Consider the following 27,993-nt stretch of genomic DNA (forward strand, 5'->3'; position numbering starts at 1 on the left):
AACCAGGAAATCAAGGCTGTGGTATGGCGAGAGTAACTGAGTCTGAGTGCCGCTGATGGCTCCTCAAATGGACTCAAGGGCTTGTTGGGATTGCACAGAACAGTGCAGAAGTGGGGCACTGTCCACAGGCAGCAACGGTGCAAAAAGTAAGAGCCATGTGAAAAAGTAGGAGCTGTCCAAAAGCAAGGAGTCTGAAACATGAACTGTCACAGCAGGAACTCTGTCAAGGTGGGAAGTGTATCCAGGTGCAAACACTGCGCCTCCTCCCTTGCGCTATTTATGCTTTTCTAGGCAAAGTGTCCATTTGCCATTTTATACCAGGCACGAAGAACCCAGCCAACCACCAATCCGATTCCCAGCATGGGTTTCAGCACAGGTCAGTACACCTGTGGAGAAAGGTGTCATTTGCTGTTGCCCTTTCAAGTCCACAGAGCAGGGGAAAGCAGATTTTTGCACTGCCTTCTCCCCATTTGAACCCCCAGAGACAGAGATGAGGGGGAGAAGGAAAGGAATTTGGAGTGTTCTACAACATCTAGTTACCCTGGTTCCCTCTTTGTAAGATGGCCTGTGATACCTTCTTGTTTCTGCCTTCATGACTTTGGGCAGCAAGGCAAGGATTTGGGTTTTCTCCTGTTTTGAGGAGCAAGCAGTTAGAGAAGGTATCAGCTCCCGGGTGGGGTGGGGATTCAGGAAGAGACAGAGGAGATGCAGCTAGCTGTGTAAGTAATACTCATCTTAAACTTTAGATTTCTCTACATTTTCATCCTAAATTTCTTAAAACCACATCAGGAGATTTTTTTGTTGTCTTTAGCAGAACAGCTGTGGTGGTCTGCTTTTTGCCTAGCATTAGCTTACTAAGTTTAAGCCTATGTTGCTAAAGAGTTCTTGTCCTGCAGCAAACAACCAAACTTGAATAATTTGTCTTTATTGAAGTATGTGTTCAGAGCAGCAAACACCTGAACCTTTGCTCAAGGGCTGTCTTTTATCCTGGATCTACAGGAACCATTTCCACCAAAGTGGGTGAAGAACAGGGTTTGCCTCCAGATGGTGCTGGGGAACAGGCATCTTAATAATGTGGTTAACATTAATGATTAGTAGTTGTGTTGTCATTGCAGATGCTAAAGGGGTGACACTAAGCAGCCTTACACATGCTGCTGGTGTGACAGGAAGGTTACCAGTATGGCATGGGAATGCAATTATGTTTGGAGATGCTCCCACTCTTTACCTTGACACTGTTAACAAGGAGCTTGCATTTCTGCCTGCAGTCCCTGGCTAACATTTGGCCTGAAGGGTCTTGGGAAGGCAGGAGAGCTCATAGGCTGTGTGGCTGCCTCCTATAACACCCTCCATCCCCACAAAGGCTAGCTTTAGCAATATCTCTGTGCGTGCTGAACCCTGTTGCAGCCTCTTGGGTTGTGCAGACAAGCCATGTTCCCTCTTACACAGTATAGAGCATTGGAGTGGACAGGCAGATAGTGCAGGAAGGACTCAGAGCAAATTTGGCTGATTGTTACATTTAACCATTGGAAAACCTGAGGGGAAAGGGGAGAAAAAGCGCAGTTAGTGGAGACATGACACTAATTTTGGGAGACACTTAACAACCCAGGTGACTTCTGTCCCACAGAGAGAATGGCACAGATGGTCTGCAGCATTATGGAAAGCAGTAGGTCCCAGGCCTTTCCCTGGGATGCGACAAACAGCACATGTGACTGCACTTTGTATGGCTCCTCACATGATGGAAAAATATCAAGAAAGGTTTGTGATAATTAGTGGCATAGTTAGCACCTGCAGACCGCCTTTCTCATTAGTCTGTACTCTGATGCAGCTCTGGTTGGTACAGCTTCTGCCAGAAAACAAAAGCCTCACATCACTTGGTTCTTTCAGGTGCTCAGGGCTCCCACGTGAGCAATGGCTTACAGTGAATGCTTGGCTTAACATCAGGCAGAAATAATGAGGGGATGCAGGGTAACAGTAATAATGTGAAGGTACTTTCCACAGGCTGAGATGTGGAGCTCATAGATCTGGAGAGCTTCTAAAGTGGATTTGTCTACTGATGGAGACACAATAGCAAACCAGTGTATGCCATTGATGGCTACCAAACCACACAGGTACTTTGCACCTTCCTTGTTCAACTGAGCAGCTTGAATCAGAGGCAGGGACTGGAATGCCACTTGAAATCACAGTTCATTGGCAGGCTGATGTTACTGCCCTTTTGCCACCTATGCCAAGCTGTTGGCAGGACTGAGTAACTTGTCTGAAGGCCAAGTGGTGCACAAAAATGGAGCGGGTAGAGTAAAACAAAAAGGCTACCATAAGTCACTTGAACTCCTCAGATCGTGGAAAATCCCTCTGAGTTGAGGCCTTACAGCCAAGAGTCTAAGGGCTTTGTCTTTGCTTACTCAAATAGTTTTTTGGGAGGGCTGCAAGTGGATCGTTCTCTTGGGCCCTGCTGAAAGTTGCTCATAATCGTGGGCTAACATGTTCTGAATCTGAACTCTGGGACAAACTGCAAGGGTGATGAGAGTAATTTTGAATTTCAACACAAGAACAAGTGAGGATGCGGTGATGAAGTCAAGTGGCTGATACCGTGTTTAATTCTGAATGTTTATTGTGATTAGTGTTGAAACAAATTGACCAAAGACTTTTACTGGAGATGCTTCCAACAGTCTCCTATGCAATCCATAGCTATGCTCTTTAGAGACAAAAGCAAATAAACAATTGGCTGGAAATGCAACTTTCATCGCTAATGAACTTCTGCTTTTGTTTGTTTTTCCATTAATGCAGGCTGAGGTTTGAACCTCTGTTCCCATTGCAGCGCAGGAAAACGAATTTGAAAGAGTCATTGGCTTAGCAGAAAGGTTTGTTGTTCTTCTCCTTGCTTTTCTATATGCAGTACAGAATTACAGCTGAGATCAAAGGAAGGATATGAATGACTGTAATACCTTCTTGTCTCAGCATTTTCCTCTGCAGCAGGTGGTTATCCATCCATTCACTTCCCCTGCTGGAGCTAGCTTTTTTCTTGGTGTGGACTGGTTTGGGCATGTGCATGGTATCCCTGACTGTGCTGTGTGGTCAGACCATGCAGTGAGTGCAAGGTACTTCTTCCAGGGTCTGGCAAATATTTATGCCACTCTGAGTTCCTGTGAGTGATGAAACAGTGAGAAACCATAGTGAGGATCATATCCTCCCTGTGAATCCCTCAGTTCTCTTCCATGTTCCCTTTCTGTTCTTGTTGGATAGCCTTTCAACAAGAAAGAGCAGATTAAGCTGGATTGGTCATGTTTGGGTGTAACCATGTGAACTGCTTTCCCTGGGAATGAGCATATGTTGGATGCTGCAGCTTGTGGGTGGAATTAGACCTGCTGCTTAGCACTTCCTAGTTCTGCTCAGCAAGTGACCATTGGTGAACACTTGAAATGGAAAGGACCTTGGATTGTCTATCAGGAAGGTCTGTCCTTGTGAAGTGCATTGCCTGGTGAGGGCAGCTTTGAAGTCTTGGTTGGCACTGGTTTATTGCTATAAATATATAGAGAGAACATTTTTGTGCTCAGAACATTTCTGGACGCACAACAAAGGGGGAGGAAGTGGACAAATGGAGCAAGCTCTGCAGGAAAAAGTGAAATGGAGCACAATGTAGGGACCTCCAATCCAAGCATGACTTCCTTCTATTCAGGAGTCATTATTCACACCTGGGAAAGACAGTGCAAACTCAGTTCTGTACCACAGGGAACTCCATACTGAACTGAGGCAATGGCAAGTGCACATGCTACAGGCTAACGTGGTAATATAAATGTTTGAGCAGGTGCCAGGACTCTCAGATATCATTCCTTCTGCAGTTCCAGTTCATGGATAATTGACATGGGCTCCACTGACAAGCTCTCTGTCTATGTGGGACCATTCATCAAAAAAAAAAGTTTCATAGCCAGCATGTGGAGGCTGCTGTGGTATCAGGATGCTCAGGGTCCTTAGGCTGACCTTTTTTTTTATTTTGGAGAGTTGCAGATACATGCAGTGGTCTTGCTTCATCCCTACTATCTGAGTGGATGCAGATTGTGGCAGGGCAAGATGAGCACTGGGGCATTACTCAAGGAGGCTAAGTGTTGATCCTGTTGCCAACAGTGTTGAAATTTAGTGGGAGACCTCCTGATGGAGGCCATGTTGCTCCCATCTCCCAGGGATGGAGAAGTCTCTGTACTGCTTACCCTGTGTCCCATACAGCACTGGAGAGCAGTCCCAGTGCTGGAAGCCAACAATCAACCAGGTTGGAAAAGACCTCTAGGATCATTGAGTCCAACCTATCGCTTGGCCCTTCTAATTAACTAAACCATGGCACTAAGTGTGTCATCCATCCTCCTTTAAAACACCACCAGGGATGGGGACTCCACTATCTCCCCGGGCAGCCCATTCCAGTGGGAACAGCACATAGTCCTTGTGCTGTAGCTGGCTACAACAAAACAACTGGACTTGCTGGTGTGTGTGAGCAAGAAAATTTTCACATAGTGTCTTCCTCATACATCAAACTTTAACTAGACTCCACACCTGTTTCCTGAGTCACAGCTCCACAGGCATCCTCTAAAGAATACTAGGGGTTGTTTTGAAGTTTGATTTTATCCAAATGTTCAATGGCTTGAGATGAAAAAAACCCCAACAATACTTGTGAGGACTAACATCTAGGAGCAGGGCATCTTTGCCAAATGCATCCTAGACAAATGTTCCTTTCCAACTCTGCAGCTTCTAAGGATGTGGGAGACTTCCGAGTCCTGCTCCCAAAGGAAACTTCTTTTTATGGCTCTTCACTTTTTTCTGTGAGTACCCACACTATTCCTTCAGTGCTAAGTGAGTTTTATTTCCCTAAAAAGGACAACCCAGGACTTAGACTTGTGCTAATTTCTCTCAAGGCTTCTTCTCTCCCATGCTCCTTGAGTTAGCAGAGGAAAGGTTCTCATAGAAACAAGGAAACATTTCTCCACTGAAAGGTTGTCAAGTGTTGTAACAGGCTGCCAAAGGAAGCAGTGGGATCACCATCACTGGATATCTTAAATGACATATAGATGCAGTGCTTACTTTGGGAAATGAGTTAGTGGTAGACCTGACAGTGCTAGGTTTATGGTTGGACTCTTAAAGGTCTATTCTAACCTAAATACTTCTGTATGTGTAAGAGCCACAAGGATCTCACATAATAAACACTTTTTAAGTGAACACTCTGTTGGTCTAACTTTGTTTGATCACTACTGTACTAAGACTCAGTAATGAATGCATTTATGGGCACTGCAGAATGTTAGGTGCTGGGTGAGTGCCAGAGATGCTATCAGGAGCTGGGTGTAGTGTTAAATGGGTTAATGTAGAGGGAGGAGGTGAAAGCAGAAGGCCAAACTCTTCCCTTCCTCTGGATGAAACAGATGTTGCAATTTGCATGCTAAGAGCTCTAGATGCTCTGGGGTTGTCCTAGAAGAGGAGCAGCAGCTGTGACAGTGACAGCATGGCTGACAGGGGAACTAGGCTTTAATTCATTGATGATAAATGGGAGAGCATTTTCTGTGAGAGATTCTGGGTTTGCAGATGATCTGAAGTAGTTTATGTCTTGCCAAGTGTGCTGCAAGGGACAGCTGTTCAGAAAGGTTTTGGACAACCATTGGAGTTCTTTCCCAACAAAGGAGCTTCAGCAAGGAGAGTCCCTCATGGCATTTGTCTGAATTTGTGTTAAAATAATGAGTGCTGCTGGAACATTAATGCATTTTTAATACTGCACTGCCACATCCAGGGTGTTGGGCAGGCATCTTTTATTGTTATTCAATCCAAACATAAATGTTCCTGCTGATTTTTAGTTAAGGTCAGCAAGCACCTTCCCCATTGAATGGATCGAGACCTTTAAAGAATATGACTTTCTTCCTGCTGATAACCTCTTCAGAGAGAAACTGGGAACTTCAAGCTGTTACTAAATATTTGGTTTTCCTCAGCAGTAGAAGTAGCAACGTTTCTCAAGCTCAAGTGCCTCTAGAATACAAGCACATTTCTGTACTAGGCCCTCAATGGCTCCAAATTCACATGCTCCTTTCGTTTAGTTTTCAAGCAATATATGTGCATGGACCAGGCAAATAAGTTGCAGTGAATCAGGTAGTGAAAGAGGGTTGGAAAATTTAAGTCTCATTATGGTGGTAGGTTTTTTTTCACAGATTCACAGAATGCATTGGGTTGGAAGGGACCCTCAAAGGTCATCTTTGACAACCCCAACCTGGGGGTCTGGGCTGATGAAAAGCTCAACATGAGCCTGCAGTGTGAGTGCAGCACAGACAGCAACCCTGTGCTGGGCTGCAGCTAGAGCAGTGTGGCCAGCAGGGCAAGGGAGGGGATTCTGCCCCTTTGCTCTGCTCTCCTTGGACCCCACCTGGAGTCCTGTGTGCAGCTCTGGAACCCCCAGTATAAGAAGGACATGCAACTGTTGGAGCCAGTCCAGAGGAGGCCACAAAATCTGATCAAATGATCAGAGGGCTGCAGCAGCTCTGCTATGAGGACAGGCTACAAGAGTTTGGGTTCTTCAGCCTGGAGAAGAGAAGGCTTTGGGGACATCTTATAGTAGTCTTCCAGTATCTGAAGGGGGCCTACAGGAAGGCTGGGGAGGGACTATTGACAAGGTCTTGTAATGGCAGGATGAGGAGTACTGGATTTAAACTGGCAGAGGGGAGATTCAAACTAGATGTTAGGAAAGGGTTTCTTACTTTATATAAAAGATTCAGATGGAAAATATTTTTTTTGGGGGGGGGAGAGTTAATATATATTGTAATGTATTTTGTACATTTATAATAGAAATACACGATATTCATAATATAAAGAGCCTATTAATGTTTACAAACAGAGCACTATCATCTTTATGTACTGTATTTGTTCATGCAATTTTTTATGTGATTTTTTGTTTGTTTTTATTTTGCTTGCTTTGGTAAGATACTCAGGGATAAAATTCCATGATGTAAATAAAATTCATAGCTCACTACAAAAGGAAGACCAGATGGCAGCCTGACAGAAGTGCCAGATGTACATTTCTGCATCTGCAGGTTGAGATACAAATTCCTATTGTTTACAGTAGAGGAGTTCATTACCCATAGTTTAAAATTCAGAACTTTTCTCTGTGCTTCTGTATTCCTGTTAGTACATTAGAAAATTAATTCCGGTGACTGGCAAGACACAGCTTGAGTGCTGTGTCCAGTTCTGGGCCCCTCAATTCAAGGGAGATGTTGAGGTGCTGGAATGTGCCCACAGGAGGGCGCCAAAGCTGTTGAGGGGCCTGGAGCACAGCCCTGTGAGGAGAGGCTGAGGGAGCTGGGGGTGTGCAGCCTGCAGAAGAGGAGGCTCAGGGCAGAGCTCATTGCTACCTACAGCTACCTGAAGGGAGGCTGTAGCCAGGTGGGGTTGGTCTCTTCTCCCAGGCACCCACCAACAGAACGAGGGGACACAGTCTCAAGTTGTGCCAGGGGAGGTCTAGGCTGGATGTTAGGAGCAAGTTCTTCCCAGAGAGAGTGATTGGCATTGGAATGGGCTGCCCAGGGAGGTGGTGGAGTCACTGTCCCTGGAGGTGTTGAAGCAAAGCCTGGCTGGGGCACTTAGTGCCATGGTGTGGTTGATTGTCTAGGGCTGGGTGCTAGGTTGGACTGGATGAGCCTGGAGGTCTCTTCCAACCTGCTTGATTCTATGAATAGTAATTTTCCAAATTTGAGGTGGCCAGGCAAACACCTGGAGCTACAAACAAATTTCAGTTAAGAGCTTTGTGTTCCAAGCTCTCATTCTCCACACGGGATTACAGTTTTATCTTGTGAGAGTGGGCAAATGTTGCTGGAATGAGGATTGCATGGGAGGAAGAGGATGTTTACATTTTCCCCTGTATTCTTTACTAGCCTTCAATCAAGAAATTTAAGTGTGGCTCTCTAAACACTTTCTTTCAAGTCCAGCTTACTGAGGTTTGTTTAATATCCTTCTAAAACAGTTCATTTCTACCTCAGTTGGAACTTCAGATCTTTTGTTCTGAGATCTATTTCTTAAGCTGTTGTAGTTTACTTGTTTAAGCATCTCCTGCCAGGTAGGCTTTCTCTGCATCAAGAGAGCAACTTTTGTGTTGAAAATCATAACTTAGAGTTAAATGCATTATAAAATAATGTTTCAGTGTCTCTTGTGTGGGTTTTTCTGTGTTTTGTTTTGGGATTTTTTTGTATGTTTTTTTGTTTGGTTGCTTGTTTTGTTTTGTGTTCTTTAGAGATTGAAATATGTGGTTTGAAACATTACAAGAAGAAAACCTGGAAGGCTGTGCTAGTTTGAGGCAAATTGAAAGAGTTGGGGCTGTTCAGTCTGGAGAAGAGGAGGCTCTCAGGTGACCTTACTGTGGCCTTCCAGTATCTGAAGGAGGCCTACAAAAAAGCTGGGGAAGGACTTTTTAGGATCTCAGGGAGCGACAGGACCTGGGGGAATGGAGCAAAGCTGGAGGTGGAGAGATTCAGACTGGCTGTGAGGAGGAAGTTGTTGAGCATGAGAGTGGTGAGAGGCTGGAATGGGTTGCCCAGGGAGGTGGTTGAGGCCCCATGCCTGGAGGTGTTTAAGGCCAGGCTGGATGAGGCTGTGGGCAGCCTGATCCAGGGTAGGGTGTCCCTGCCCCTGGCCAGGGGGGTTGGAACTAGGTGATCCTTGTGGTCCCTTCCAACCCTGACTGATTCTAACAGGTTTCTAACACACCCCTGTGATCTCTCCCAATAGTCTCCAAAAATCCATGATGCCTCCAGTCGTTGCTGCCTTTGCTCAGCTTTGCTCAGCTGTGTGCTCAGGGAAAGCAAACACAGCCACGTTAATATTTTGAAGTGTGTGTTCCTGTTGTTATTCATTCTGGAAACAAGACCAGGCTTATATAGATCACCTGATCTGGAGTAAAATACCAACTTGTTATTACCGAGGGGACTTGAGGCAGGTGGCTAAGCATGTCTACCACACAGACAGATCTGATTAGGCTCTGACATGTCTGTGAACAATGTGCAGTGTGTTACTCACCAAACATGTGCCAACTGACTTCTCAAAGAAGCCAGCAAAACACTTGTAACATCGTTAGCAAACTTAAATGTTTCTGTGCTTTCCTAATGCTCTTTGGAGAGCAGTCTGTCTTTTTGCTAGCAGGGTGTGCTGTCTGCAGCAGCAGATCTACCAACAGACACTGCTCCTGTGCAGCCATGCGCTGAGCAGGGCTTGAGTGAAGATTGCTTAAGGAGGTGATATCTAGCTGCCTCCATACATGGGCAAGACAGCCAGTTTTCTGGAGTACGTGTCAAACCACATTTCAGAGGCTGAGTGGAAACAAGGAATGTCAGGCAATGAAGGGCTGGAGTGGATACACCCTTCCTGGCCACCCTCCGCCACACTTCAGGCCTCTGTCTCTGCCCATTCGTCTCTTTTCACATCAGCACACTTCTCTGCACTGCTACTGTGAAGAGACGAATCCATTGTCACAGGGCAAGGCCAGTGATTTTTCCTGAGTGTGCAGGGAGCAGTGTGGCTTGTGTGCCCATGGCACAACTGCCACAGCAGCTAATACAGCCTGTGCTGTACCCAGTGGAAGCTATGCAAGGGATGAGCTGTCGAGCAAGCCTTGCCTGTGCAGCACAAACTGACCAAGAGAGCGATTATGGGAGTGTGATTATACTGCTCCTTCCCTGGGGCTGCCATGGGCAGGTCAGTGACAAGTTGTGTTTAGGGGTCTGTGTTGGGACTGTTTCATACTTTAATAAATGACATAGAGGGATCAAGTGCACTCTCAGCAACTTGACAGATGACACCAAGCTCAGTGATGTGGTTGTCATGCCTGAGGGACGAGATGCCATTGAGAGAGACCTGGACAAGCTTGAGAAGTGAGCCTACATGAAACTCATGAGATTCAACAAGACCAAGTGCAAGGTCCTGCACCTGGGTCAAGGCAGTCCCCAGGCTGAGAAATGAGGGCATTGAGAGCAACTCAGCAGTGGACTTGGGGGATGCTAGTGGATGAATACCTGAACAGGAGCTGGCAAGGTGTGTTTACGGCCCAGAAGGCCAACCCTATGCTGGACTGCATTAAAATAAGCATGGCCAGCAGCTTGACAGAGGAAATTCTGCTCCTCTGCTCTGCTCTGGTGAGACCCCTCCCAGAGCACCGTGTCCAGCTCTAGAGGCCTCAGCACAGGAAAGCCATAGACCTGCTGGAGTGGTTCCAGAGGAGTGCCACAAAAGTGACTGGTGAATTAGAACCCCTCTCCTACAAAGAAAGGTAGGGAGAACTGGGTTTGTTCAGCCTAGAGAGGAAAAGCCTCCAAGGAGACCTTTTTGCAGCCTTTCAGTACTTTAAGAAAGATGCAGGGCCTGTTGCAATAGGACAAAGGTTTTAAAACAAAGGAAGAGAGATTCAGGTTAGAAATTAGGAAGATTTTTTTTCACGAGGGTGTTGAAACCCTGACACACAGGTAGATGCCCTGCTCCTGGAAACACTCAAGTTCTGAACAACCTGGTCTAGTTAAAGATGCCCTGATTGCTGCAGGAGAGTCCAACTAGGTGCTCTGTAAACGTCCCTTCTAGCCTAAAGCATGTCCCCGTCTCCGTTTGGCTAAGTCGCCGGCGCAGATAACCTTTACAGGTCCAGTTTACTACGCTGTAAGAAGCGGGTACACCACCCGCAGGGGCTTCTCTGCAGCGGGCGTTGGAGCAACCGATTTTAAGCCCAGCCCCGAGCCTGTCAGTGCCTCCCCGCCAAGTGAGGACGCCTCCGCCCCGGGGCCGCCTCCCGCTCCGCCCCGCTCCGCCCCGCCCCGCCGGGCTGCTTTTGCCCGGCCCTGGGAGTGGGCCGGCAGGCGGTAGTGGCAGCGGCGTGGGAGTGGGAGACGGTGACCTTGCAGGCAGAGAGGGGCTGCGCCTGCCGCCTCCGTTAGCGGGGAAGCTGGGTGGGGAGACGGCGGAGATGGTGGAGGACGGCGGCGAGGAGGAGGAGGAAGGAGAAAGCGAGAGCGGGGAGATGCCGGCAGCCGCCGTGCCCCCACTACAACGCTGCAACGGCTTCCTCCCCGGCAAGGAGGCCGAGGACGGCGAGCGGCCGGCCCCGGCGAGCGACGGGGAACGGGCGGCGGCGGAGGCCGAGGCCGAGGCCATGCTAGTGGCGGGCGGTGGGCGGCTGGAGACGCGCTTGTCGCGGCGGCGGCTGGCGGTGCTGGCCGTCTTCAGCTGCTACTCGCTGGTGAACGCTTTCCAGTGGATCCAGTACAGCATCCTCAGCAACGTCTTCGCCAGCTTCTACGGCGTCTCTTTCACGCAGATAGACTGGCTGTCTATAGTCTACATGGTGGCCTATGTGCCGCTGATCCTGCCCGCCACCTGGCTACTAGACACCCGCGGCCTGCGCCTCACCGCCCTGCTGGGCGCCGGCCTCAACGCCCTGGGCGCCTGGCTCAAGTGTGCCAGCCTGGCCCCCGACCGGTACCCCATCACCCTGGCCGCTCAGACCGTCTGCGCAGTCGCCCAAGTCTTCATCCTAGGACTACCCTCACGCGTAGCCTCCGTTTGGTTCGGCCCCACCGAGGTCTCTACTGCCTGCGCTGTGGCTGTGCTGGGCAACCAGGTAGGGATGGAGTGGGACGAGGGCGGCTTTGGAGAGGTGTACTTCCTTAAAGTTTGGTGTGGTGTGGATTTCAAAGTCAGTTGTGTGAGGGAAAGTATTTTTCAAGCGGCTACAGGGCAGCACTGGAGAGAGGACGAATGGCAGTGCAGAGGCAGGCGCAGAGGTGATGTTCTGGCCTGAACTCCCTGGCTAGCCTTGCTTGGCAGGAGCCTGGTCTTGTGGCAGTGTGTGGCAGCACAGGCGCTTCTGCTAGCAGTCTGGAGTGCATAAAAGCTTTTTTTCTGAAGCCATCCTGCACTGCATCCTCTTGCATTCAGCATCTTATGCATCATTTGTCTGATCGAATCCCACCCCTGGCTAGATCTAGGTAAGTAAAGTATGTGAACTTTCGTGGAGAGCCCCAGTGCCAAGATACATTAGTTCCTGCTTTTTCAAATACAGGCTCAAATCATCAAGTGTCAGTAATCAGTACTCTGGTGACTCATGAAGTTTTCTGTGACAAGCTAGTAACTGAGCCAGATATCCTCAAGCTCCCCAGTCCTGTCCAGTTTCATAGAACTAGAACAGGTGTATCTGAAAGCAAGGATGAAGATATGATACTGTTGGGTTTTTTGCTTTCCCATAGCCTCATTCTCACCTCCTGCCACTGTCCCTGCTCTTTTGTGGAAACAGAACCTTAAGGTCCCAGTCAACATCACTGACACAAGCTAAGGTCACAGGTACAGGTTGTTTAAGGTAACAGGTGATTTGTTTTTCCTCATATGAGCCTAATGACTTTATGCTTGTGCCCTTTGGATTATTACAGCAGTAATATTAGCATTACATATTTACAGTTAGGTTGTTCATTAGCTCATAACTGATTGTTTTCCCAATGCTTTTGCAAAATATTTTGTGTGTGTGTTAAAGTCTTCCAGTGGACAAGTTGACTGCCTTTTTTTGGGCTGAAGACTTTGGGGGATTTTAGCTGATTTAGCAGCTGAGTAAAAATACTCATCCCAGAAGCAGGTTAAAGGTGTCTTTGGCAGCTAAATTTCAACTCTTCCTGACATGCACGAGTCCTTCCAGTAGCAAGGAGTTACTGGGGATCAGTTCTGCAATAGTGTGCCAAGGATTTGACTTGGAGTCTGCAACTCATGCTTCAAGATGCTGAAATGTGGGTGTTGAAGTGGTGCAGGGCAGAGCACAGGTGCAGGGATTTTGTGGATAGGAACCACACAAAAGATGGACGAGGAAAACAGGAGCAGGGGTGTGAACAACATAAGCCTAGGTTATTTCTGGGGCTTATTCCACATCAGAAGCTAGAACTGGTCTGAGTGTGCCCATAAGTTGATGGTACTCCAGCAGGGAGACATCAGTGAAATGCGCTGGCAAGATGTGCATTGTCCATGCCCTACTCTGCTTGCTCAGAGCTGTATCCCAGTCCAGCTTGTCACCCATGAAGGTTGTTGATACAGTGTCAAAGAATAGAGCGTATTTCTTATCAGTTTTTGCTTTCTTAAAAGACCCCAACCTCTCAACAACTAGATTGAGGGAATAGTGAAATTGACAAATCAGGCACTTGGAAGTAATGCATACGTATTTGTCTGCGTACATGTTAATGATACAGTCTTGCTGTACTTGTTCAACTGCACAAGGTGAACTGTGTGACAGAATTGGGTTGTTATGACCAACTGGGCTGTCCATCACCTGATTTCTTATTAGCTACCTTGCATAACTTTACAGCTACGACAATCAGGGCTGGGACTACAGACGGGGACGAGACAGAGCGGTTATCAAAAATCAGATCGCAACTGTTAATCTCCTAAGATGCTGACCGTTTGCAGTTGAAACGTAAATCACTGGGAATGCAGTGATGTACCTGTCAAGGGTTGTTAGAAGTGCCAGATTTCCACAAATATTTAGCATCTTAAGCTGGGCACAACAGGCTCGTTGCAGGTGTTGATCTTTCTGACCTTAACCTCTCTAGATGTAAAAGGCAAAACCCAGTATCACTTGATTTTCTTGGAGCATTGTAGGTAATGTACTGGCTTATGTTGGGGGAGAAAACAAACATACCTTAAGAAAAAGATGGTGTACTCAGTTCGTATTTGTGGACTTCATATACAGCAGGGTGAGCATAAAACAGAGACCAATTCTTCAGGCAAACACTGGATACTGTGTAAATCTGATGGTCTGCAGGGGAAATAAAAGGGATCAAAACTCTCCTTAGTTATATGCACAAAGGATGCTTTGTAAGCATGTTGGCACACCTTTAATTGGAGTACTTTTTGAATGTTGGCCTTGCTACTTTTAGAGTCTTTGGTGCTGGCTTTTATGTATTTATTTTTACCTGAAATAGACACAGGTTTTTGGTTTGCATTTGTTTTGTTTTTTTTTTTCATCTGAAACCCAAATTGTTATTAGCAGAGATAAAGTGAAGCAGAGTCCAAGATTTTTATATATATAAACACCCAAAATTTCAGTCCTTGATTTTTGTCCCTTTTTAATAGAAAATCAGTTGCTACATTAGAGTTGACCTTAGATACAAACTCACTGATTCCTTATTTTGTGGTTTTTCCTTTATCTCCTTAGCAATAATTGCAGATGCGGGTTTTGGGTTTGTGTTTCTCAATAAGGATGCTCCTTCCCGCCCCCCCCCCCCCCCCCCTCCCCTTCCCCTTCTTCTCTGCTCTATCAATTCTGCAATAAAACTTGAATGTCAGTCTTTGTTATTGTGGTGATAGGAATGTGACATCAAGTGAAGCATTTTAATTGAGAAAAAGAGAAGTGTGTCTCTACAACAGCAAGTGGAATCTTCAGTCATCTCCAGGCCTTCTTTTGCAGGATGACCAATGTGTGTGCAGAGTATTTTCCTGTGAAAGATTCTTCTGCCAAAAAAAAAATCCTTAATGCTTGGTTGTTAAATGTGCTATGTAGTAGTAGGTGTTAGTTTTATAGTTTAATTTAGAAATGAAAAGGTTAAAACCTGAGTTCTGGAAGACCTGATTGTGAAATGTCTTTGAGAGCAAATGATTCAGAAGTATGATAGCAAAGAAACACTTTTTCTTCATGGCTTTGTTAATATTTATTATAGTGTAAGTTCTGGACCCCACCCTGGGAAGGGTTTTCACATCTAGATTTTTCTTATGTTCACAGGGAAATGATTTTTAGTTTTCCTTCCTTGCTTTACAGCTTGGCACTGCAATTGGCTTTTTGCTGCCACCTGTTTTGGTTCCCAATACACCTGATGATGTCAATCTGATGGCACATAACATCAGCATCATGTTCTATGGAACAGCAATAGTGTCCACACTTTTGTTCTTCTTAACAGGAGTTGGTAAGTGTTCTCTTCTTGTAATTTAAATGGCAACCATGTCTCGCGTAAAACATCTCACTTAAAGCATCTGACTGCTTCAAGGAACTGAGGTTACCTTCTCTCCAGTTTACTTTTGTTCACTTACTTGTTGTACTAGGATTAAGTGACAACTAGTTTATGACCTCGTTCAGAACATTTTGGTCCCTTAGGCTTTTTGCTGCGAGGACATTATGGTATAATGTGAATTCTTAGTGTCATATAGAATCATATGGTGGCTTCAGTTACAAGGAACCTCAGAGATCATGTAGTTCCAACCCCACTGCTATGGGCACAGGCACCTCCCACTAGACCAGAATCCTCAAAGCTTCATCCAGCCTGGACTTAAACACTTCCAGGAATGAGATTTCCACAACTTCTTTGGCCAATCCTTTACAGTGTCTCACCACTCTCATAGTAAATAACTTCTTTCTAATATCTAATTGAAGTCTATCCTGCACTACTTTAAAAGGGTTGCTTCTTGTCCTGTCACCAGTTGTCCTTAAAAAAAGTCCCACTTCAACTTTCCTGTAGGCCCTTTTCAGCTACTGGAAGGCTGCTTTAAGGTCTGCCTGAAGCCTTCTCTTCTCCAGACTGAACAGACCCAACTCCCTCAGCCTGTCCTGGTAGGAAAAGTGCTCCAGCCCTCTGATTATCTTTGTGGTTTTCCTCTGGGTGCTTTCCAATAGATCCATGTTCTTGTGTTGGAGGCTCCGGAGCCGAACACAGTATGGTTCTATGGTACTCCAGGTGGGGTCTCACAAGAGCAGGGTGGAGAGGCAGAATTAGCTCACTCAATTTGCTGGCCACTCATCTTTTGATGCAGCACATGATACAGTTGGCTTTTTGATCTGCCAGCAGAGATTGCCAGCTCATGTCAAGTGCCTCATCAAACAACACTCTCGAGCCCTTCTCTGCAGGACTGCTTTCAGTCCACTTGTCACTTAGCCTGTATTTATGCTTGGGGTTGCCCTGACCCAGATGTAGAACCTTGTACTTTGCCTTGTTGAACTTCATGAAGTTGGCATAGGCCCACCTCTCAGTCCTGTCAAGGTCCCTCTGTTTGGCATGCCTTCCATCCAGCGTGCTGACCACACCACACAGCTTGGTGTTGGCAAGCCTGCTGAGGGCACGCGTGATCCCCCTGTCCATGTCACCAACGATGATGTTAAACAGCACTGGTCTTAGTAATGAGTCCTGAGGGACTCCACTCATCACAGGCATCCATTTGGACATTGAATCATGGACCACAACTCTTTGAGAGAGGCCTTCTAGCCACTGAGTGGTCCAACCCTTCTCTCTTGTTAATCTTCCAATTCAGATGCAAAGGTTTAGATACATTTCAAATGAGATCTGTCTTTGATCATATGTTGGTAGCAGTCAGATGTGACCAAATAATTAGCACAGATTTTGTGTTGTGCCTTGAATTTCTCATGAGAAAATCTAGAATATATTTTTCATGGAAGTGCTTAAAATCCAAAAATTCATGGTAAAGACAAATCAAAATTGTTATTTCTTCTTCTTCTTCCTTAGTGTTTGAAGAAAAGCCCAAGTATCCTCCTAGTCACTCTCAAGCAGTCCTGCAAACTGTGCCTCCTGAGCATTACTCCTACAAGCAGTCAATTCTCAATTTGTTCAGAAACATTCCATTTGTACTCTTGCTGATCAGTTATGGTAAGTGGTGCTGTCTGGCTGTCATCTGGCAGAACAGCTCAAATGTGTGTGAAATGCACATCAACCTTTAGTTGTGGTGTTTTTTAATGGGGGAAGGATTGTCAAGTTCCAGCCAGTGCTGGAAAGTCCAGCTGGATTCAAAATGCTAGCAGGAGGTCTGGCAAAGAGATTTTACATGGCAGATAAAAAGGTTTGCCTTTGATGTGAGTCTTAAATATTGTAAGATTAACTCTTTAGGGAAGCTCTGTGTCCAGTTCTGGGCCCCTCAAGAGAGATGTTGAGGTACTGGAAGGTGTCCACAGGAGGGCGCCAAAGCTGGTGAGGGGCCTGGAGCACAGCCCTGTGAGGAGAGGCTGAGAGAGCTGGGGGTGTGCAGCCTGCAGAAGAGGAGGCTCAGGGCAGACCTCATTGCTGCCTACAACTACCTGAAGGGAGGTTGTAGTCAGGTGGGGTTGGTCTCTCCCAGGCAACCAGCAACAGAAGAAGGGGACACAGTCTGAAGTTGTGCCAGGGGAGGTCTAGGCTGGATGTTAGGAGGAAGTTGTTGGCAGAGAGAGTGATTGGCATTGGAATGGGCTGCCCAGGGAGGTGGAGTCACTGTCCCTAGAGGTGTTGAAGCAAAGCCTGGCTGGGGCACTTAGTGCCATGGTCTAGTTGACTGGATAGGGCTGGTCTGGATGAGCTTGGAAGTCTCTTCCAACCTGGTTGATTCTATGATTCTACAAGTACACCTGGAATGACTGAGGCTTTTCTTTTGGTACTGCAGGTATTATGACCGGGGCATTTTATTCTGTCTCAACATTATTAAACCAGATGATAGTAACTCATTATAAGGTAAGTTTATAGGATCTCTTTTTTTTTTCTTAACTGTACACTTGCAGGGGTGATGTTTATTATTATGTAGGCATTGTGTGTGCTCAGGTCTTTGATTTGGTATATAAAGATAGACCCTCCTACAATTTCTTGCACTGTACAGCTGTGGGAGTCATAGGAATGTTTGTTTGCACTTATGCCTGCCAAGAGGTCTGAACCTGACTTTGAGTGGAAGCAAGTTATTAATGAGCACCATATAAATATTTGTTGAAAGGGAGAAGAAGTGAACGCTGGGAGAATTGGCTTGACACTGGTGGTGGCAGGAATGGTGGGTTCGATTATTTGTGGTTTGTGGCTGGATTACACTAAGACATACAAGTAAGTGTGGGTAGGTGTCTATGGGGCTAGGGGTAGGAGAATGGTTGCAATGGCATTAGAAAAATAGTGCAACCTGAGGGCTGAAGTGAGCTGATGATAAAATGCAGTTCATGCCTGATGTTTTAGTGGCCTTGATGGAGACTGCTTTCTGAGGCTGCCACAAAAGCTTGAGATTATAACCTTGTCAAAAGAAATGAGAGGAGAATGCAGTGATGTGAAGTTTTCAGTCTACTGGCTTTCCAGGAACATAGGATAACAAGGAAAGCCAGGGAGCCCGGTGTACTCTTTCTCCTAAGAAGGCATAAAGGCTCAAAACCTGCTTTCTGTTGTTTTGTAAAATGCACAGCTGATGGATTTCCTTTTTCTTTTTGTTTCTTTAATACACTACTCCTGATCTTACTCGTAAGCATAACAACTGTTTTAACTTGAGGCATGACCATGGAGTAGAACTCTTCTGGGGTAGGAGCTTTTGTGTCTATCACCCATGGTGTGGTTCTCCCCCCAAGAAGTTAGCAGTGCCCTGGAGTGCTGCTTCTGGTGGAGTACTTCTCCCCTGTAACTTTACTCTTAGTGCTCTATGTGCAAGAGTTCCAGAAAATTCAGGAATGTTAGTGCTGTAGATTGGTTTTGTTTCTGCATGTGTTTTGGCTTCTAAATGACTGGTATGTGCTTTAATATTTTGGATGACATCCCTTGTTCCAGGTTTAAAATAAATAGAACATTGTAATGAGATTTGTTAGACTTGCCTCTTAGGCTGACTTTTATTGCTGATAGAGTTTTATTTGGCTACCCATGTATTGTTTAAGGGGCCATGCTGCAAAATGGCCAAGAGGTACAACATTGAGGAGAATTAAAGTAGTCTTAAGGTAATAGTATCTGCTTTGGTTGTCCGCTCTTAGTGTAAGTCTTTTTAGCTTTGAGTAAGGCAGTCATATAATCAAGGCAGTAGAGAGTTTAGAAAGGGATAAGTTCTAATTGCAAGTATGAGTCAGAATGCATGAAGCAAATTTTAGAGCTGTAGCATGTCAGCTGTTAGAGAGCAAATACTGTTAATGTTACTTTTCCATGCTTCAGCAATGTGCTGTGACCTTCTGTTAGCAACATAATTTTTACTGATTTTTTTGTTGTTGGATTGCAGGCAAACTACTTTGATCGTTTACATTCTCTCTTTCATTGGGATGCTGGTATTTACCTTCACACTGGACCTTGAATACCTAATAGTAGTGTTTGTGACTGGAGGAGTACTTGGGTGAGCAATTAAAGAGGACTAGAAGACTTATTGAGGTTCTGCACAGAAGCAGTATTTAACGTTTAGCTAAACCATGATACTGTATGTTGTGTTGTTATGCTCCCTACCTATGCGTGTAGTTCAGAGAGAGGGTTTACTAGGGATCCATCTTATGCTACATCAGGATAAATCTAAAGTAACTCACTTCCCAGTGAATTCCTTTTGACTTTTGAATGGACCTAGTCAAAGTCTGTGTGTGGTCAGTTTGTTTGGTTGCAATTAAAAATGCTGCCTGCAGTAAAGTTGATTTTTTTCTATTATCCAGCAGATAAGCCATTGGGGTTTAGCTGAGCAAATCTATGGAGACTGGCTTTTGTGCATCTGGATTAACCTATGTTTTGATAGCCCAAGCAACATGCTCTGAGAAAAGCATGAGCATTTCTTATAGATACATAACCTAAAAACCTTAAAAGGTGCTGAGGAGGTGGTGCTTTATCCAGACATGACAGCCAAGGCAGAGCTAGAAACATCTTGAGAGTTTTGATTTAAAAACCTGTCAACCAACCTCAGTTATGTTAAGTTCCTGCTCTTCCTGTCACCTGGTGGTCCCTGCAGCTTCCTCCACAGCCACTTCTAGCAGACATGCCAGTAGGCTTTTCTTGCCCTCCAACATGGATGTTTGGGCTGATCAACTGATATGTTTGTGTATGTCTTTCATTTGAAAATGATTAGAGTGGCTTGTGGCCTGGTCAGAGGTGTGAAGTGCAGTTCATTGTGGATTTAAACATCTTTGTCCTAAAAAGAGAGCTGTATGGCTAAAACTGTTGGATGAGGTTAGGGGAATGAAGCTGGCAAAGTACGTGAGTCATGAAAGCAGACAGTTCAGAATACCAGCTCATTCATAATACCACGTGTTTGTGTGCTGTTATTGGAAGGGATAGATGAGGGCCACACCTGTCACATTTTTACTCTGCTCTTCAACAGGTTCTTCATGACAGGCTATCTCCCACTTGGGTTTGAATTTGCTGTGGAAATCACATACCCAGAATCTGAAGGCACTTCCTCGGGACTCCTTAATGCATCAGCACAGGTTATATAGTTTTATTTCTTGACGTGAAGTAATGTTCAGGAAGAAGGCTGCTTTGCTTGGATATAAGACTTTCTTAGACTTGGCTGCCTAAATCTCTGCTCTGTTGCTGTAGTCTTATTATTTTTAATTTGAAACTTTGCAAGGTGAAGTGATAATTCTTTTCTGCGTGATCTGATAAGTGACTTGTTTGTTTGTAGATATTTGGAATTGTCTTTACGCTTGTTCAAGGAAAACTCACAACAGACTACAGACCTCTTGCAGGAAACCTCTTTCTTTGTGCTTGGATTTTTGTGGGCATTATCTTAACAGGTAATTAAATGGAAATATAAGTAATGTTTTCTCTTTAATCTGAAAATGTGAAGGGTTTTTTGAGACAGCAAATTACTGGGTAGTGTTTAGACACCTGAGATTTAAATATGTGGCTTCCTGTCGGGGCTGACAGAAGTTGCAAATGCAAGATTTGGGTTATTTGGTTAGATTTTCACTTTAAATACTTGCTGTGTGCATGCCCTTTGTTTTAAGGATGTTGTTGTTAATACAGGGCCAGCCATCTGTCACACATTTCTTGAGTCATATAGAATCATAGAATGGTTTAGGTTGGAAGGGACCTCAAGGATCATCCAGGTCCAACTCCCTGCCATAGACAGGGACACCTCCCACTAGAACAGGTCGCTCAAGGCCTCATCCAACCTGGCCTTCAACACCTCCAGGGAGGGAGCAGCCACAACCTCCCTGGGCAACCTGTGCCAGTGTTTCACCACCCTCACTGTAAAGAACTTCTTCCGAACATCTAATTTGAATCTCCCCTCTGCCACTTTAAACCCATTACTCCTTGTCCTGTCATTACAAGACCTTGTCAATAGTCCCTCCCCAGCCTTCCTGTAGGCCCCCTTCAGTTCAAATCACCAATGATAAGAGAAGAACGAATATGTGCTTACAGTGTACAAATGTTGCCCTTGAAAGCCATGTTGTTGCAAAGTTATGAACCAGTTTTCTCTTTGTTTTTTTTTCTTTCAGCCTTAATAAAATCAGATTTACGAAGACACAATGTGAATTCAGGGATTATGAATTTGGATGTTAAAGCTGTAAGTGGTGACTCTTAGCATGATTGTATTAGCATGACTTGAATGCTTGGCTTCTCTTGTCATAATAATATTAACAGCAAAAGATTAATTGACAAAAACTTAAAATATGGCTGGAACAGCAGAGCTACAAGGGGCTGCTGCCCTTGTGACTGTTTCTCCCTTTAGCTCTTAGGAAGAAACCCTGAAAGCCTCTCTGCTCTCAGACTTTCCTGAATTTTAGATAGCTAATATCAGTCTCTGATTTTTGCATGGTAAATTGTGAAGCATTTTTGTGTATTGACTGTGCTATAGACTACGTATTTTATACTAAATACCTGCAGTCCCTTTAAGTGAAGTCAGCATTTGATGAACAGAAGTCATGCTGCATGCGCTCTTCAATTCAGGAGACAGAGATCTACAGAGGGCTACAAGGACGATTAACAAACCTAAACTTCTTTTCCTACAAAGAAAGACTGAGAGAACTGGGGCTGTTCAGTCCTGAGAAGTGAAGGCTGACAGATGATGTTATTAATGTCTATAAATATCTGAGGGGTGGGCTGAGAGATGATCTTGTTAATGTCCATAAATATCCAAGGGGTGGGTATCAAGATGACGGTGACAGTCTCTTTTCAGTGGTGCCCAGTAACAGGACAAGGAGCAATGAGTACAAGCTGGAACATATTAGGTTCCATGTTAGTGTGAAGAGAACTTCTTTACAGTGAGGGTGATGGAGCACTGGAACAGGCTGCTCAGAGAGGCTGTGGAGCCTCCTGTGGAAACTTTCAAAACCTGCCTTGATGCATTCCTGTGTAGCCTGCCCTAGTGAACTTGCTTTGGCAGGAGAGTTGAACTATATGATCTCTAGATGTCCCTTGCAACCCTTAACATTCCATGATTACATTTGCTGTACTGTGCTGGCTGAAGAACTGTGTCTGTTTTTTTTCTTGCTGATCACCCTCCCAATTAAATGAAGATTGAGTATAGCCCTTTCTGGTGTTCAGGAGGTCCCAAGGCTGTTTGAGCAGCTTAATCACAATTACCAGTAGAATTTTTTTTCAGTACTGTGGACTTTTCTGATCATTTGGAATAAGATAATGAAACAGCTTTTTGGTGTCAGATATTGCGAGATCCTCTGTCACTTTTTTTAGTGTCAGTGTCTCACATATGTAGTAGCTTTTGATTATCTGTAGTCAGGTGCTCACTGCTAATATCTCAGTAAAGTTCAAAACCTTTTTTGTATTAGCCAAGATGTAACAAAGTCTGGAGGCCTCACCCTGATATTACCGTAAACAATTGAGAGCTACCTGAATTAATAAGGTACTTCTATACCAAACCTTGATCATCAAGATTCTACCATGTTTAAATGTAACATAAAAAACACTTCTGAAAGTTAATGTCTACATGATAAATATCTACGTGCAGTAAATACATATTTTAGACTCACATTAAGAAGCTAAGATCTGTAGATTTTTTTTTCTAATGTTTTTTTCTCACTACAGAGAGAGTGATACATGGGGCTTTCTACAAATGCCTCATTTGGCTATGTAACTTCATAGAATCAACCAGGTTGGAAGAGACCTCCAAGATCAGCCAGTCCAACCTAGCACCCAGCCCTAGACAATCAACCACACCATGGCACTAAGTGCCCCAGCCAGGCTTTTCTTCAACACCTCCAGGGACGGTGACTCCACCACCTCCCTGGGCAGCCCATTCCAATGCCAATCACTCTCTCTGGGAAGAACTTGCTCCTAACATCCAGCCTAGACCTCCCCTGCCACAACTTGAGACTGTGTCCCCTTCTTCTGTTGCTGGTTGCCTGGGAGAGACAACCCCCACCTGGCTACAGCCTCCCTTCAGGCAGTTGTAGGCAGCAATGAGGTCTGCCCTGAGCCTCCTCTTCTGCAGGCTGCACACCCCCAGCTCCCTCAGCCTCTCCTCACAGGGCTGTGCTCCAGGCCCCTCACCAGCTTTGGTGCCCTCCTGTGGACACCTTCCAGTACCTCAACATCTCTCTTGAATAGAGGAGCCCAGAACTGGGCCACAGCACTCATGGTGTGGCCTGAGCAGTGCTGAGTACAGGGGCAGAATAACCTCCCTTGTACTGTCATATACTACTAACTTAAAAGCACCAAGGTATACTCATTAATTTCTTAAGAGTAGTGAGGTAAGGAATAGCTCCTGCTGAATGACAGCTTAATTACTGGCCTTTTTTTTTCTTTTTTTCCCTCTCCAGGTACCAGTTGATAGTCCTACAGAACCTGAGAGTACTACATTAAAAATTCAGTCAGCTTTATAAAGCTGGAAGAAGGTGACTTAGAAATGCACAAGTTTGGTTGGATACTGAATGATGTTAGTGTGATCACTGAATTTGTGTGGATGGGTAGTAAAATGTATTTGGTGATACTGGTGATAGTTGTGGGGTGGAGGCTATGAAGATGGCCAGTTTGTTTTGCCTAAGATGCAAACCATTCACCTTTGTATGGAATGTTTCTTTTCATAGTTTTCAAGTTTTACAGTTTCATTAGTAAAGAGCTGTGTGAATATTCTCCAGTCTAAAGAAAACATCTACCTTCTGGAAGCATACTTGAACAAGTCTGGAATCTCAAAGTGCAGTCGGCATGATCAAAAGTATCTTTTCTTCTTTAGCCTTTGCTAGTGCATTTGAAAACGTAGAGAGCAGGTAGCAACTGAAGGATATCCACACGTTCCTTTTTTGTTTTTAAAAGAAATGTTTCTGTATTTTTAATATAAGCCAATAGTTCCTTCTGGGAAACTGTTCTATAGCACAATACTGAGAACAAGAGATGACTGCAAACGTGTGTGTTTCACACTGGCATCTGATGTTTCCTTTGCCTTGAAACTTCTCGGTAGATACCAGAAGGCAGGTAAGAGGAAACACTGTCTTCATTGTAACATTTCTAGGGAGATTTAGAGTTTCCCAATAGATAAATAGAAGAAAAAATACAGTAAAAAGGTGGAGAAAAGTCTTTGGCATCTCTACTGAGAAGTATTTACAGGCAAATGGAATACTACCATACAGGTTGCCTCCACAGAATATTTTGAGTGCTTTCTCAGTTCAAGTGAGAGGACTACGTGTTTACAAAGAGCTGGTGCCTTTACTTTGTAAAGAAGATCCTTGCCTCATCTTGAGTTTAATCAGTGCTGCTGAATAAATTCCATTTTGTTTGTTAAGCCTCCTCTGAATGTTTCTGGAGTGTCAGGAAATGTGTTCTAGTTAGGGGTTTTTTTGCATTTATTTATCTGTGTTATGCATTGTATCATTTGTCTTGTGTAATTTTTGTGCTTGTATAACCTTTGATTGTTTCTTCTGCAGTTTGGTAAAAGCTGTAAGGATGACTGACAGAAAAACAGTGATATTTCAGTTTGATACTGTATTTGCTGTGTATATCATACCTCTTATCTACAGAAGGAGCAAAGTTCATTAACATTTATGCTGTGTCATTTCATTTATCTGAAGCTGCAATGTGGATGTCTCAACTGCAGTGCTTCTGAAAATATTCTCCTTTACCTTGTGCTCTATTTACACACCTACAGAACTGATAGCACTACCGTAATGATGCTCTACTATTACTGAAAATTCAGACCTGAGTAAGCTGACTTTTTGCAAACACTTAAACTTTAGTAGTCTTTAAGCTGAGCCTGCAGCCTTGATATCATAGAATTATAGAATGGTTTAGGTTGGAAGGGACCTCAAGGATCATCCAAATCCAACCCCCTGCCATTGGCAGGGACACCTCCCACTACAAGAAGTTGCTCAAGGCCTTATCCAACCTGGCTTTGAACACCTCCAGGAAGTGAGCAGCCACAGCCTCCCTGGGCAACCTGTGCCAGTGTCTTGCCACCCTCACTGTAAAAAAAAGTTTTCTAACATCTAGTTTGAATCATCTCTCTGCCACTTTAAACCCATTACTCCTTGTCCCGTCATTACAAGAGCTTATAATAGTACCTCCCCAGCCCTTCTGTAGGCCCCCTTCAGATACTGGAAGGCCACTACAAGGTCTTCTCAAAGACTTCTCTTCTCTGGGTTGAAGAGCCTCAACTCTTGTAGCATGTCCTCATAGCAGAGCTGTTCCAATCCCCTGAGCATCTTTGTGGTCCTCCTCTGGAGTGACTCCAGCAGTTCCATGTCCTTCTTGTGTTGGGGGCTCCAGAACTGCACACAGACTCCGGATGGGCCTTCTCTTTTAGTTCCCACAGATATCCAGAAGGTAGAATCCTTGAAATATTCCCTGGATATGGGGAACTTGTTGATTTTGAGATAGTCTTTCAGTATGATAAGTACTGTTAAATGCTTTTCTTCTTATTATTTTATTTACTTAGATTTAGCCTCTAAGCTTGATCACCTTGATTTAAAACGTTGTATTGCAAATGGTTCAGACAGTGGGAAGGCTGAATGACAGTACACATGCCAGAATAAGCTAAGCATGCCTGGAACTCTCACCTTTTCAAAAAGGGTCTGTGTTTCTGCCAGATTGAGTGCTAGAGAGAAAAGGGAGAGGTGAGGTCTAAGGAAGAGTCTTCTGGTGAGGCAGCTGAATATAGGAGAAGTAATTATAGCTACTCAAACAGCGCTCAAGAGTATAGGAAGGAGATGCTTTCATTGTGAAGGACTAACATTTGCTGACTTGCTGTGTTTTATAAGATGCCACATGAAGGGTATACACATTTCAAGTTCAATCAAAGTGAAATATCTATGGTGGGATTTTCCTTTTGAAAAAAATGGTAATAATGTGCCAAAATATGTATACTCTTCAGCAAGATAGAGTCCACAGATATTTGTGTTTATGGCCTGGGGTTACTTTGTATTTCTGCTGCTTCAAAATCTTAACAAGATAACATTGTTGCAGTTTGGGGGGAATTGTTTTCAATTGTCCAATAGAAAGTCTTTGGCAGTATCCAGAATGCTTTCTGAGATATCCAGGACATGTTGTTCAAATTCAAAGACTGGACTTTTCCTTCTTCCTTTTAAAAAATTACTTATAGATTCCTTTCTTCAGTACTGGTTTTCAGTTTCTTTAGTTACATTGAGCTGATTGTTGAAAAAAATATCCTAGTCTTTCTGGCTCCATTAAGTTTTTTATCTTCTGCCAAATTTCTTGGCTACCCTCTGAAAGCATCCAAATAAAGGTTTTGACATGCTGGAAACCCTGCTGGGTCCCTGAAAAGAAACTATTCCTAATAATGAAGGCTTAATTATATCCTGGATTTAATATTTCCCCTCTAAAAGGACCCTGAAAGTAGGAAACTTGAGAGGTACTTCCAGGCGATGAAGAAGTGTTTAAATAGAAGGCTTGGAAGCAAAATAATGAGTGAATAAAGAACAAACCAGTATTTTAGGCAATAATCTTACCACCTGGCTGTCAAGAAACCAAGATTCAAGCTCATGGCAGAAATAAATTTGTAGGTTTACTTAATTTTAATTTTTGTTGAATAACATCCACCCAATCAAGCATCCATTGGAAGAAGGGTTTCTGACTCTCTTAGCTCTGCCTTACAGTAAGAGTAGAGGAGAGGGATAAAAATTGTAACTGTTAAAAGAGGTAATTGTTTAATGAGTGGAATTGCATGTCAACTATGAGAGGATGGAGTGGGAAGCCAAAGTGAGGAGAGGCATCCTGATCCCATGCTTCAGCTTCTGCTCTCCAATGTGCTTTCAACTGCTTCAAGAGAACTCTAGAGGATGTGGCAGAACTCATGTAATGGTGAGTGTCAGCAAGCAGGCTGCCTTAAGTTTGCAGAGACCCACCAAGGTATGTAACTGGTAACTTCTAGCTACCAGATTTGAGAGATTAGCCTTGAAACTACTCTATTTTACCTTGTTTCTTCCAGACCGTGTTAAACTTTTGCTAACTTCAGTGGCAGAGACCCAGAGAATATTGACCTTTTTTGTTTAGGATTCCTAACATGGCCCTGAAACTCTGATTTCTGTTGGCTGGGTGTGAAGATAGAAGACCTGTAAGGCATAATCTGGAACTGCTGCAGTCAGGAGCTTCTTCAGCTCAGCAGAAAAGCCTTTCAGAGCATTTTATTTTGAGTCCTTGTGTTTAACAGTGTCCCTGTTGCTGAATGTTCATGTTTCATAAGGAAGAAAGAACAAGGGAAGAATCATTTCAGGTTAAATAGGGCTTTCCTAACTTCATCTTGGTTGTCTCTTTTGCTCAAGACAGTCTGTTGTTTCCGAGATAGTCACTGGTGTGTCTAATTAGGGCTGCCAGCCTATGTTGCCTGATAAAAAAATGCCTGTTTAGAAACCATTGGACTATCTTGTGCATCTACAACCAAGTCAAGCTGAGTTAAACTGTAAGCACTTACTGCTTTCATTTTCCATTCAGTGCAGTCCTGAGTTTTCCTGTGTGAATAGACTGTGAATTTTTTGGTTGCTCTCTTTCAATACATGTCTATACCACATTCTTGGTGTTACAGGCTAGAAATGGCCACAGCTAAGTTACTATATCCCACGTGATTTGCCAACCACCACCATTTGGCCTGAAGTCTGTGACGTGATTTTAATGCATGAACTAGAATGATTTAAGCAAAAGAATACTCCTAAGAGAGAAGAATTTCCATGTAAGATCCCTGTTATTTACTCCTCATCTCTTTGTTCTCCTGAAGATTGCAAATGTTTTTGCTGTAACATTTTGGGTTTGTGAGTGCCCCACTCTTAAGGAGAATATTAAAAAATCCTTATGAATATTCTGATGGCAATATTGTACGTATCTGTAGCTGTGGGTGACATCATGCCCTACCATTATATGTTGCTAATAAAGTGTGCAATGTGCAATGTGA

The 27,993-nt window shown here is 44.3% G+C and overlaps 1 protein-coding gene and 1 long non-coding RNA gene across 3 annotated transcripts; both read left to right on the top strand.

Moving 5' to 3' along the window:
- The first annotated feature begins 1,753 nt into the window (after positions 1-1,753).
- LOC135186432 (uncharacterized) lies at positions 1,754-5,199 on the top strand. The gene is made up of 3 exons (XR_010306860.1): positions 1,754-2,108; positions 2,785-2,858; positions 4,732-5,199. It is a non-coding gene; the product is annotated as an uncharacterized LOC135186432 (long non-coding RNA).
- A 5,618-nt stretch (positions 5,200-10,817) lies between these two features.
- FLVCR1 (FLVCR choline and heme transporter 1) lies at positions 10,818-27,993 on the top strand. 2 transcript variants are annotated; one of them, XM_064164483.1, is made up of 10 exons: positions 10,824-11,608; positions 14,780-14,924; positions 16,473-16,613; positions 17,380-17,447; positions 17,701-17,804; positions 18,943-19,053; positions 20,017-20,122; positions 20,320-20,431; positions 21,140-21,207; positions 23,420-27,993. In XM_064164483.1, exons 1-10 carry the CDS (start codon positions 10,955-10,957, stop codon positions 23,480-23,482), a joined length of 1,572 nt encoding a protein of 523 aa, XP_064020553.1. In that variant the 5' UTR covers positions 10,824-10,954; the 3' UTR covers positions 23,483-27,993. The 2 variants fall into 2 exon arrangements, with proteins under 2 accessions (XP_064020554.1, XP_064020553.1); XM_064164484.1 differs by lacking the exon at positions 21,140-21,207 and having other exon boundaries at positions 10,818-11,608.

Source organism: Pogoniulus pusillus, chromosome 25, assembly GCF_015220805.1.
Source record: "Pogoniulus pusillus isolate bPogPus1 chromosome 25, bPogPus1.pri, whole genome shotgun sequence".
In the NCBI taxonomy this organism is placed as follows: domain Eukaryota; kingdom Metazoa; phylum Chordata; class Aves; order Piciformes; family Lybiidae; genus Pogoniulus; species Pogoniulus pusillus.